Source organism: Podarcis raffonei, chromosome 8 (genome assembly GCF_027172205.1).
Source record: "Podarcis raffonei isolate rPodRaf1 chromosome 8, rPodRaf1.pri, whole genome shotgun sequence".
NCBI classification, from domain to species: Eukaryota; Metazoa; Chordata; class Lepidosauria; order Squamata; family Lacertidae; genus Podarcis; species Podarcis raffonei.
Window position 1 is genome coordinate 53,046,527 of NC_070609.1, and position 13,527 is coordinate 53,060,053.

A 13,527-nucleotide genomic window follows, 5' to 3' on the forward strand; every position below is an offset into this window, starting at 1 on the left:
TACTTTCAAAAACCTATCCCTTGAACGGCGCAGGGTGACCTCATTATTATTGTTTTTGCATGTATTTCAACCAAAAAATGTTTTAAAGGAAACCCCTGAATTGATCTTAACTGCTAATGCCAAATAAAGTGTGATAAACATCAGAACAGAATCTCACATCTTGAAATACATTGTTTCTCCTCTAATACTTATCTGTTATAGACAGACTGGAAAAATTGTCCCAGTGCCATGCTGGAACCAGAAAATAGACTACAAAGCTTACACATCTGTAAACCAGCTGAGAACTTGAAATACTTTAAAAAAAATATATAATTCTTTTGAAACTCAGGGTCCATTGTGTTTTGCCATTACCTAGTCAACTGTCCTTACAGAGAAGATTAAAAAGCTCGCAAACCAGGAATCCAGTTTATTGCACCCTTCATATAAATAGATGTAGCAAGTAGAGGAAACATTTTTGCCTGATGCTAAACACTAAAAACTCTAATGCCATTTCATGTTCTTCTGAATCTTGTTTCTCACATCAAACAAATAGCAGGGATAGCTTCAAAAGAGGTTTTACAGGAGTTTCTCTCCCCCTGCCCTATTTTTGAATAAAGGAGTTGAGAAGAATGACATTTATGATACATGCAGATCTAAGCCAAATGTCTCATGACAATTGACATTAACTAGTATGTACCACAGTGCCTAACTCTTTGGCAGTGTTCAGACCTAATGGGGAACCATGGTCTCCCACGAGGAGAATAAAGTACAATGAGTCTGAGGCTCATACACTTCCTTTCCTCCTCTCCTTTTCTTTTGCATGCTGGGAGGGAAGAGGTGGAAAGCTTATTCTTTTGACTTTAAACTAACCACAGTTTCCCATAACACCTAAACTCAGGGAACTGTCATTTGTTAGACGATGGTTTGTGAGAAAAAGTCAGAACCATACAGATTCATTTCAGATTCTGGTTTGTTGTCACTAACCAGAGTTTAAGCAAGGGTTCCCCACTTTTTGACACCTGAGGAACATTTGAAAATTTAAGAAACAGCACAAACTTCCAATTAAAAAAAGAAAAAACAGACATTGCTCAGAATTTCTCACAACTTGAAGCAGACAAACACCTAAATAAAGCACAAACAAAATAAGTAGGGCAGCTCCCAATGACCCAAAACATAGAAAACGAAAACCAGAGGGTGTTGGAATGGTAGTCCCAAAGGAGTGTACATGAGGGAGCTATGGTGCCCAAGAGCTTTAAATGAACCAAGGTTGCCTAAGTAGCTTCCAATCACTTTTTTAAAGGTGCAAAAGAAGGTGGTAAAGGAAATGGGGGAAGACAACGACACAGCCCAGGGCTTGTAGTAGCCCTTTCTTGCAAGCTTTCGTGCTAGCCATCCAAAACCAGAGAAACTAAGAGGTTTTCCTTTTGACTGGATAATATTCCCATCTTGCCTTTCTATGTTTTTGGCCTAGATCATCCTGACCCAAAGCACTGCAGATTAAGTGACCTTAGGGAATGCAAAAATGGAACTGAGTAGAATTAAAATATATTACCGTGAGCACAAGTACCCATGCAAATGATAGAACTTAGGAATGTTGTTAAGAAAACAAGACTCCAGATGGACAATTCATGAGCCATGTTTTTCCAACATGAAAACATCTGTTGTTCCGAACAATCTGGGATGACCTGAGCCATCTACATGCAACCCATATTGCCCAGATTGCTTCTTTTGCACAGCACGGTCCTGGTGAGATTTCATGCTGGGATGATCCAGGGTTGATTTTTTTTGCTGTGCATGTGTGAGAGGGAGATCTTGCAGCAGTTTACTTTAAACTGCTGTGGCAACAAGGTAAAGGTTAAAGGGATCCCTGACCATTAGGTCCAGTCGTGACCGACTCTGGGGTTGCGGCGCTCATCTCACTTTATTGGCCAAGGGAGCCAGCGTACAGCTTCCGGGTCATGTGGCCAGCATGACTAAGCCGCTTCTGGTGAACCAGAGCAGTGCACGGAAACACTGTTTACCTTCCCGCCAGAGCGGTACCTATTTACTTATCTACTTGCACTTTGAAGTGCTTTCAAACTGCTAGGTTGGCAGGAGCAGGGACCGAGCAACGAGAGCTCACCCCATCATGGTGATTCGAACCGTCGACCTTCTGATTGGCAAATCCTAGGCTCTGTGGTTTAACCCACAGCGCCACCCGCGTCCCTGCTGTGGCAACAAACAATCATGGAATATGGAATATGGGTTCTGAGCTTGCATTTCTAGTGCTATCAGGTCCTGCTGCCAATTTGCTGTAGACGCTATACCAGTGCAGGAATTTGTAAAATCATTGTTCCAGTCTTCCCTACCACTGGCAGCATTCACTTCTCATAATCTCCCCACCCATATAGTAAGCAACTCTGCTCATGCACATTTGCGCCTTGGAGACATGATGGGAGTCCATTCATTTGCATGTATTTAATTGGGTTTGATTGGCACTGTTAGTTCTGTCATCAAGAAAGCGACCCCAGTATATCAACTGGCCAGTAACAGGTAAAGTAATACCTGATATTCCCCATGCAAATGCTTGCAAGAGCACCACAATAAAACCAGGTGCAAGTAAATCAATTACTTTACTGTCACACGATTGGGTACAACTTATGAGCTGAGAGCATTTCCATTCCATTTTACCGTTGGCCAGTTGCCTGCTGCTCTTTCAGCTGCAGGAGAGCTTCTTCAAACTCCTCTTCCTTCTTCCGTATTTCGCTTCTGAGCGTTTCCACAGCCTGCGCCAACTCCTCATTGTGCACCCGTTGAGACTCAACCACATTCTCCCTGCAACAGTCAAAGCGCTTTGAGTTTGTCAGTTAAAAAGTGGAAGCTTTACGCTTAACATAATGGGCAACTAGAATGAAACACATGTTCTGCCAGGTATTTAAATGTTTATAAGAGGTTTACTTCTTACTGGTCCCACTGGTCCCAAAGTTGAGAAGGCTATATGAAACAGGCAAAGAAACTGCGGTATGACAGGCTAGGTTTTGTTAAGGCAACAAAGCTTTCTAAATTGAAACCCAAAATTTACACCTGCATCCTTTAGGAATTCTTCCCATGGCAACATTTTTCTAAAGCAGTTCTCTATTGTCACAGAAGATTCTGATCTAGGGCATCAAGTTAGTTCACAAGCGCTGGGCCTCACAAATGCAGTAAATCCAGTTAATAGTGACTCCACACTGATTTATATCAGTAATGTGAACAAGCCCTTATTTATTTATTTATTTAACAAACAAACAAAAAACAAAAACAAAAACAAACCCTCCAAGTGCTTTAAAAATTCTAAAATAAAACATTAACATTATTGATACAAAAGAATTAAAAACAGGTATATAACAATATCCAAAAAGTGATTAAAACCAATAACTAGTAGCTGAAAAGAAATAAAACACACATCTGGATAGGCTTGCCAAAACAAAAATGTTTTAAACAGGTGCTGAAAATCATACAAGGAATGGACTTGCTTGATGTCAATAGGCAGTGAGTGCCAAAGTATAGGTGCTGACACGCAAAAATATCAATTTCTTACAAGTGCGGAATGTGGCAACTGTAACATTGCCGGTTCCGCAGATTGAAGCAGTCAAGTGGGCTTATATGGGTAAAATGATCCCACAAGTAAATTAGTCCTAAGCTTTTTAGGGTTTTATATACCAATAATAACAAACTGAATTTGGCCCAGTAGCAATAGGCAGCCAGTGCATCTCTCTGAGCAGAGATGCTATATGCTGACAGGGCCTTACTCCCTTCCAGCTACCATGCTGTAGCATTTTGCCCTAACTGCAGCTTCTGGATCAAGTACAAGCAAACACCCACTTAGAGTGCATTACAGAAACCCAGCCTTGAAGTCACATGAATACCCGTGGTCAAGCTCTGCTAGACCAGGAAAAGCCGCACCTGCTGCACCAGACCCAGCTGATCTTCTTTTAGGTAAGTTTGTCCATCATTACCGATGTTCGCATATCATACTGACACATATCAGAAGAAGTGAAGAGTTCTCCAGAACACAGTTTGAAGCCTGCATATATAAATGCTCAAGTCTTGAGAGGTCAGGGGTCTTATTTTCATCTTCACCATTAGGGAGGATGAGGTTGGGGGCCTCAGAGACTTTTCCATGGTGTCCTCATGTTTTTGGAATTCCTTTTCAAAGAAACACTCCCACGTCCCAACTCTTCCTGGTTTTAGACAGACCCTGAAGGCTTTTAAAATTTTGATTTCCAATTGGTCACATGTTGCCTTACTATATTTTATAAGTGGTGTTTTTAAAAAGCTCTTGTTAACTGTAACACATTCTGGTTTTGATGTGGTGCTTTATCCTCCTTTGTAAGCTGCCTTGAGAGGACCTTGTCCTTCAAACGGTGGGATGTAAGGATCCCCAATAAATAAAATAAACACTTTGCTACCTCCCAGTTATGAAAAACATGAACGCTGCTACACTGTGTCAAAATAATTACAATTGATTGCTAAAACAATCAATTGCATGTACAAAGTATTTTCGTTTTACTCCATGGCATCTCAAGATGAGTCTCCATGCTGCTTTTCAAATAACATTTATTTTAGTTTGGAAAGACTAACCATGGAAGATCTTTGGGGGGGGAGGAGGGAAGGATCTCCATGGGAGCTTCTAAGAGATAATTAGGATATTAAGATCTAAGAGATATTTAATAAATTGTAATGCTTCTGAATATGCATAAATTCACTGTATGGCATAGTGTCACCCACACATTTTTCATGTAAGTTATATGCTCATTATTGAGATTTCCATCAGACACAGTTATTTTGAACTAGCCGCTTGAGTTGTATTGTAATAAATTTGTGCTTGGCCTGTAGAACTGTACATATTTAAAACTTACTGTGCAACACTAGATATGAAAATGTTTATACTGTATGCAACTATCAATTCAACAAATAAATATCAGTGCAATCCTGCATATGCCTACTCAATAGTTAGCCCTACTGAGTTCAATGAGTTAGGCTGCAAGCAGAACAGTAAGCCCCACTGAATGCAACAGGCTTAAGTAGACATGGTTAGAGTTGCACATGGTTATTCTCACATAAGTCTGTATAGGACTGGAGGCTTAAGATGTTTACCATATACCACTGAACAATTTGATAACTATTTGCCTAAACAAAAGCAATTCCATAGGATAATGCCTAAACTTTAGCATAGGGAAATAATAATAAGCTAAGCCTGAATTTCGGGACGCGGGTGGCGCTGTGGGTAAAACCTCAGTGCCTAGGGCTTGCCGATCACATGGTCGGCGGTTCGAATCCCCGCGGTGGGGTGAGCTCCCGTCTTTCGGTCCCAGCTCCTGCCCACCTAGCAGTTCGAAAGCACCCCTAAGTGCAAGTAGATAAATAGGTATTGCTTTATAGCGGGAAGGTAAACGGCGTTTCCGTGTGCTGCGCTGGTGCTGGCTCGCCAGAGCAGCTTCGTCACGCTGGCCACGTGACCCGGAACTGTCTCTGGACAGCACTGGCCCCCGGCCTCTTAAGTGAGATGGGCGCACAACCCTAGAGTCGGACACGACTGGCCCGTATGGGCAGGGGTACCTTTACCTTTAAGCCTGAATTATTTATTTTATGATACGTTATTATCTACGTGCTGCTGTTTAAAGATCTGTATTTATTCAGTATATTTTAAGATATGTTTTAAATACATTTTTATATTGCATTTTTTTTGTAACATACGCAGCTTTGTTAACCTCCACAGAGGTGTACGGATAAAATCCTCCCCTGGTCAGAGGTTCAAGATGTGTTGTGAGTTCAAGTCCTGGCAACTGGAAAATCAGCAGATGTGCAATGTGGGGGGTGGGTTTGAATACTTAACATTCACTTAAGCTACAAAGCAGTGGTGAGGGGAGCAGTTATTACAAAAATATCAGGGCAGGAAAATGAGCTTTATTATCCCTAGGCAACACATTGCCAAAATATGAGAAGACCAGTGAAAGTCTTATTTCCTAAAATATTCTTAACAGGAGACTTTAAAAAAATCCTTCCTGAGGCAACCACAGATTTGTTCCACGGCATTTCAGGAGGTAGTGTCTTGTTATCTCTCTTTACTGCACTCTCCCCCACACTAAAAAGATTTTGTGAGCTGCCTACAGTTGGTACCTATTAAGTTGACTAGCCTATATACGCCCCCAGTTCCTGTGACCATATGTTTTCCTATCAAAGGTGATTGACGCAGGTGCTCAAAGCTGAGATCAAACAATATGAGAGCTTATTAACTTCAAATGCTGTGAAACTGGGTGTGTGTGGCATTTTCTTTTTTAACAGTCCATTCTTTTTTCTTTTAAAACCCACCTTTTTTTTTGTTTTGTTTCATGAAAGTTTGACTATCCAAGGTACGCTGCTACAAGATTCTTCTGCCCCAAAGCATTAGTATTCGTGAGTCATCACAGGAGTGAATCAACTCCTTGCGCATCTATAGCCAGTATCCCTTGGATAGAGAAAAGGAGCCCACCCCTGCCTTAAAGGAATGCCCAGTGTAAATGAACAGGACATATGCAGTCCAGTTTTAATTCCCTTTAGGCTGTCAGTTAACTGATGACACCAAGCAAATACAGTGGTGCCCCGCAAGACGAATGCCTCGCAAAACGAAAAACGCGCAAGACGAAAGGGTTTTTCGGTTTTTGCGTCACTTCGCAAGACAATTTTCCCTATAGGCTTGCTTCGCAAGACGAAACGTCTTGCGAGTTCTTGCGAGTTTGTTTCCTTTTTCTTAAAGCCGCTAAGCTGCTAAGCCGTTAATAGCTGCTAAGCCGCTAAGCCGTTAATAGCCGCTAAGCCGCTAATAGCTGCTAATAGCCGTGCTTCGCAAGACGAAAAAAACGCAAGACGAAGAGACTCGCGGAACGGATTAATTTCGTCTTGCGAGGCACCACTGTAGCTGACATCAGAAAATAAAGAAATATAGAAAAGTCATACAAGTTTCTTATCTCTGCTCTTGCTTCCTCAAGTAAGTTGTGTCCATACTTGGGGGGCAACGCTTGTGGAGATTTCAAAGGTCGGATTTCTACATCCTGCATTCTCATTCCTAAAAGAAGAAGGGAGTGGGTGGAATGAGAAAAATCAGAGAAGTATGTTTACTGAAAGGTAAATGACTAAAAGGAGGGGAAAAAAATAAACAGTAATCACACATACTGAGCATTATCCTACTATATTTGTAACAGCCTTGAACATAGGCGCCGACTCCATGGGGCTTGAGGGGGCCCGAGCCCCCTCAAAAATTCGTTTGGGGGGGCTCCGCCCCCCCAATAATCTCCGGCGCCCCTCCAGCAGAGCGCCATCGCCGCCCCTCCCCCAGCCCAAAATGCACAGGGGGGGCGGGCTGCATGCCTCCTGCCCTCCCTCCCGAGCAAAAGCTCCACCCAATTTCCTTTGGAGCTGATTAATAGGCGCAGCACGCTCTCCCCTATTCGCTCACGAGGAGGCGGCGCCACTTTATTTGCATATTCATGAGCTTATTTATTATTCATGAGCTTTCCCGGGCCCCCCCAATATTTTTTATAAGTCCGCGTCGCTGGCCTTGAATTTAAGCCAGGGAAAGCCAACATGATGCTCTCCAGATGGTGCTAGACTACAATTCCCATCATTCCGCACTAATGACCAAGCCGGCCAGTGTCGATGGGAAATGGAGTCCAACATTTGGAGGACCATAGGTTTGCTGCCCTTGTTTTATGGAGAAGGCCCATAACCTAGTGACTTCATTTGGGGTTGCAATATAGCTGGCCTGACCATTCTTCATCTAGACAAAATTGTCAAGTTGAATGGCAGCAGCTCTACAGGGCATCCAGCCCTGCCCCTCCATATCCTTTCTAGCTTGAGATGCCAAAGAATCAAAGGCAAATCTGTGACCTTCTGCATGCAGAGCTCTATTGCTGGACTATAGCTCCCCTTTGAAGCTGAACTAAGTCAGGCCATTGGTCTCTCTAGCCTAGTATTTTCCTCTCTGACCATCAGTGGCAATTAACCAAGGCATCAGGAATGGACCTTTTCAAGCCCAGCTTTCCTGTATGCCAGGGACTGGACCCAAGACCTTCTACATACAGAGCAGCTGCTATACTGCTAAACGTAATGGGTATTTAGATGTCAACATGTATTTTAATTTGAAGGCTGTACTCAACTAAGTACTAACCAGATGAGACCCACTGAAATTGATGGGCCTAAATTAGTCAAGTCCATTCATTTCAGCACAACAATTTTAATATGGACCTTTTTAAGATTTGACTTCATTCATATTTTGGTTTTTTTAAAACTTGTTTTTAACCTTTTTATTGACAGTTTTAATGCATATGTTATAGCCTTTGTAAACTGCTTCAAGGTTTTATTTACAATTAAGTGGCATATATGCTGTGTTAAATAAATAAATAGGCTTATTAAAAATGGTGGCATGGATCCAAAGGCCAGTGAGAATCATTCACAGCATACCCACTAGAGTTCTGGAGTTTTGGAGCTGTTTCCTCTAAAATGACAACCTTGCAATGTTACTTGACAATCCTCTTTTGAAGTTGAGGGGTGTTCCACAAACATTATGGCAATATGGCATGGAGGGCAGCTGCTATTCAAAGGAGAAAAAGTAAAACAAAACCCAGTGAGTACACTCATGCCTTTGGCAGCAAGTAGCTTTTTGGATCCTGGCCAGTTTGTCTAAATTCTAAACATAACAGCATACATTCCTCATTACAGTTAGAAGTCACTGCTGTTTTAGGCCACAGTTTTAGCAGAGAACAGATTCTGAAGGGCTTGCAGGAAAATGGGGTTACTACATTTGATTGCAACCAAGTTCTGGAAGCTCATGGAGATTTTAATTCGCATTAAAGCAGTTGTATTAGCCTATCCAGTGCTTGACGGTGATGTTCGAATGCTATGTTTCCTCCATTTACAAATACTTGGCATGCATTGGGCAAAGGCTTTGTTACTGCTCCAAACAGGGAGGAAAAGGAATTAAACTCAAAAGATGAGAGACGGCAAACAGTCTGCCCAATGCATCCCAAGAGACTAGAACTCATGTGATAAAAATAATAAGAAATTTCCTAGTACATGGAAGCAGGGATATAGCGGCAAACCTGGCTGTAACTATTAGGCACTGCTATCTATAACTGTGTGCCAAAAATAAATAAATATCAGAGCAACAAAGTAAATTATGCAAATGAATTGCATTAAGGGTGATAGCCAAGATAATTTTAATTTGCTTTCAAGGGTCCAGCTTTTACAAGAACCTACTTTTATTTATTTCATGGGCTGATAGATGAGAAGGAGGTAAATATATATGGTGGCATCCGATGCAAGTCCTATTCAGAGCAGACCCACCAAAGTTAATGGAAACAACTAACATAGGATCATTAATTTCAGTGGGACTACCCTGAATAAACTTTGTTGGATAAAACCCATAAAGATTTTGAGGATGTTAGGAGCAGCTGCAAATAAGTGTGCTGAACCAACTCCACCTTAAAATTGAGCACTTTATGTTTGGATACTATTTGACCTGTGAAATTTCAAGCTTTTATTCTCAAGGATGGAGAATCTGTGGCCCTCCAGATATTGCTGGGCACCAATTCTCATCAGCTCCAGCCAGTGTTGTCCCTCTGTGGACTGAAATATTTAAAAGACAAAAGCTAACAAACACAAACCCTTTTGATTTAGGGCTTGCTCCAATTAATCATGGCCAAGGTTTAATGTTACAAAGCATAGATGCCAAGGACCATCTTTAAGTAGACATTCCTAATCTTTCCCACACAACAGAGTATTCACAGAGTATTCCTCTTTTAAGAGGATGCCTGCTATGATAAATGAGTGTGCTGTCTGGAAATAAGCCATGTCTTCTGATTCAGAAGTTTTTATTCTAGCCACATGCTGACTTATGTAAATTCACTCAATTGGTTAATCAACTATGGAATGCTCTCCCCAGGGGGAAACACCTGGTGCCACCACTGGCTGCTTTTAGGCACCAGGCAAAAACATTCATTTTCAGCCAAGCTTTTGAATGAACTCATCCGTTCATTTATCTACTTATTACATTTATACACCACTTTTTCCTCCATAGAGCTCAAAGCGGTATACATGGTTCTCTGTTGCCCATTTTATTCCCACAACAGTCAATCATTAAGCTTCCTGACTGAGTGGGTATCCAAACCCTGGTCTTCTGGGCATAGTCTGATACTTGTCCTCTCTTAGTGGGTGAGATCTGTTAGGCTTCTTTTTATGTCTATCAATGTTTTTAGCTTTTATTTTGTTCTAGCTACACATGGACATCACCAGATGGGCAGTATCGAAATCAGATTGATTATATTCTCTGCAGCCAAAGAAGGAGAAGCTCTATACAGTCAGCAAAAACAAGACCTGGAGCTGACTGTGGCTCAGATCATCAGCTTCTTATAGCAAAATTCAAGCTTAAACTGAAGAAAGTAGGAAAAACCACTGGGCCGGTAAGATACAATCTAAGTCAAATCCCTTATGAATACACAGTGGAAGTGACGAACAGGTTTAAGGATTTAGATTTGGTAGACAGAGTGCCTGAAGAACTATGGATGGAGGCTCGTAACATTGTACAGGAGGCAGCAACGAAAACCATCCCAATGAAAAGGAAATGCAAGAAAGCAAAGTGGCTGTCCAACGAGGCCTTACAAATAGCGGAGGAGAGAAGGCAAGCAAAATGCGAGGGAGATAGTGAAAGATACAGGAAATTGAATGCAGATTTCCAAAGAATAGCAAGGAGAGACAAGAAGGCCTTCTTAAACGAGCAATGCAAACAAATAGAGGAAAACAACAGAATGGGAAGAACCAGAGATCTGTTCAAGAAAATTGGAGATATGAAAGGAACATTTCGTACAAAGATTACCATAATAAAGGACAAAAGTGGTAAGGACCTAACAGAAGCAGAAGACATCAAGAAGAGGTGGCAAGAATACACAGAGGAATTATACCAGAAAGATATGGATGTCTCATACACCCCAGGTAGTGTGGTTGCTGACCTTGAGCCAGACATCCTGGAAAGTGAAGTCAAATGGGCCTTAGAAAGCACTGCAAATAACAAGGCCAGTGGAAGTGATGGTATTCCAGCTGAACTATTTAAAATTTTAAAAGATGATGCTGTTAAGGTGCTACACTCAATATGCCAGCAAGTTTGGAAAACTCAGCAGTGGCCAGAGGATTGGAGAAGATCAGTCTACATCCCAATCCCAAAGAAGGGCAGTGCCAAAGAATGCTCCAACTACCGCACAATTGCACTCATTTCACACGCTAGCAAGGTTATGCTTAAAATTCTACAAGGAAGGCTCAAACAGTATGTGGATCGAGAACTCCCAGAAATGCAAGCTGGATTTAGAAGAGGCAGAGGAACCAGAGACCAAATTGCAAACATGCGCTGGATTATGGAGAAAGCTAGAGAGTTCCAGAAAGACATCTACTTCTGCTTCATTGACTATGCAAAAGCCTTTGACTGTGTCGACCACGGCAAACTATGGCAAGTTCTTAAAGAAATGGGAGTGCCTGATCACCTCATCTGTCTCCTGAGAAATCTCTATGTGGGACAAGAAGCTACAGTTAGAACTGGATATGGAACAACTGATTGGTTCAAAATTGGGAAAGGAGTACGACAAGGCTGTATTTTATCTCCCTGCTTATTTAATTTATATGCAGAATACATCATGCGAAAGGCTGGGCTGGATGAATCCCAAGCTGGAATTAAGATTGCCGGAAGAAATATCAACAACCTCAGATATGCAGATGACACAACCTTGATGGCAGAAAGTGAGGAGGAATTAAAGAACCTTTTAATGAGGGTGAAAGAGGAGAGCGCAAAATATGGTCTGAGGCTCAACATCAAAAAAACGAAGATCATGGCCACTGGTCCCATCACCTCCTGGCAAATAGAAGGGGAAGAAATGGAGGCAGTGAGAGATTTTACTTTCTTGGGCTCCATGATCACTGCAGATGGTGACAGCAGCCACGAAATTAAAAGACGCCTTCTTCTTGGGAGAAGGGCAATGACAGGCCTAGACAGCATCTTGAGAAGTAGAGACGTCACCTTGCCAACAAAGGTCCGTATAGTTAAAGCCATGGTTTTCCCAGTAGTGATGTATGGAAGTGAGAGCTGGATCATAAAGAAGGCTGATCGCCGAAGAATTGATGCTTTTGAATTATGGTGCTGGAGAAGACTCTTGAGAGTCCCATGGACTGCAAGAAGATCAAACGCATCCATTCTTAATGAAATCAGCCCTGGGTGCTCACTGGAAGGACAGATCGTGAAGCTGAGGCTCCAGTACTTTGGCCACCTCATGAGAAGAGAAGACTCCCTGGAGAAGACACTGATGCTGGGAAAGATGGAGGGCACAAGGAGAAGGGGGCGACAGAGGACGAGATGGTTGGATAGTGTTTTCGAGCTTACCAGCATGAGTTTGACCAAACTGCGGGAGGTAGTGGAGGACAGAGGTGCCTGGCGTGCTCTGGTCCATGGGGTCACGAAGAGTCGGACACGACTAAACGACTAAACAAGCTTTATACTGATTTAATTTTTTTTTGCATTGTATCAAAAGTCACTTTGTTTTTTAAATTTATATACTGCCCTTCATCTGAAGATCACTGGGCGGTTTACAGTATAAAACCACAAAAATACACCACATAATAATGAACAAAACAATATCGTCCAGCTTAAAAGGCCATAGATGGTATAATTAGCCAAAGGCCTGGGAGAAGAGGAATGTTTTCGCCTGGTGCCTAAGATATGTAATGAAGGAGCCAGGAGAGCCTTCCTGGGGAGAGCATTCCATGAACAGGGAGCCACCACAGAATAGGCCTGTTCTTGTGTTGACACCTTCTAGATCTCATAGTCACATGAAGAAGGGCCTCAGAAGATGGCAGTATCAGGCAGATGACAGTCCTCCCTCTGTCTTATCCCACCTGCTTCAACTGGCTTCTGGGACAGATGTCCTCTGCCCAAGGGTCTGATCAGCACTGTTTCTCAAATAATTTGAACGTGTCAGGGTTTAAAAGGGGACAGCTTGCTCATGTACCTTTCTTTGCGCGCTCATGGACGCCAACACCCTCCACCGCTTTTTTGAGACCTGTGTTAATGCGCGCCTGGACATAACTGTAGGGCGTGTGCCGCGGGCCGTGAAGCTGGAGCTGCTGCTTGGTTGAAATGAGCCTGTTGCGGACAGCTTCGTTTTGCTTCTCCAGTTCCCGAACTTTCTCCTGCAGCTGCTCAATCACTTCCTCCATCTCCACGTCCTGACCCAGCCGCTTGGGGCCGCCACCGACCCGCTCAGCTTTTTTCTTGTCGTTAACAAGCCGAATTAACTTGGTGGCCATTCTGTGGGGGGGGGGGGAGCAGGGGAGAGAGAGAGAGAGAGAGAATACAACTTATATAAGATGAAAAAGGTGGTGGTGGCGGCGGGGGGAATTAAGCATAAAAAACATTCTGTTGAAAGGAACATAATCACTGTGAAGACTTCAGTGCAGAACCTGAATAATAAATTTCAGGTTTTGATATAACTATTACTGCCTGTGAAGAACTCT

At 42.5% G+C, this 13,527-nt stretch overlaps 1 protein-coding gene across 2 annotated transcripts in view; it reads right to left on the reverse strand.

Moving 5' to 3' along the window:
• The window catches only part of RPGRIP1L (RPGRIP1 like), an 80,297-nt gene that overhangs the window by 60,818 nt on the left and 5,952 nt on the right, over positions 1–13,527 (reverse strand). For both annotated transcript variants that reach the window (XM_053400098.1, XM_053400097.1), the window contains exons 4-6: positions 13,023–13,321; positions 6,937–7,045; positions 2,650–2,793 (exon numbers count right to left, since the gene is read on the reverse strand). In XM_053400098.1, coding sequence (XP_053256073.1) covers positions 2,650–2,793; positions 6,937–7,045; positions 13,023–13,321 — 552 coding nt within the window. The remainder of the gene's footprint in view (positions 1–2,649; positions 2,794–6,936; positions 7,046–13,022; positions 13,322–13,527) is intronic.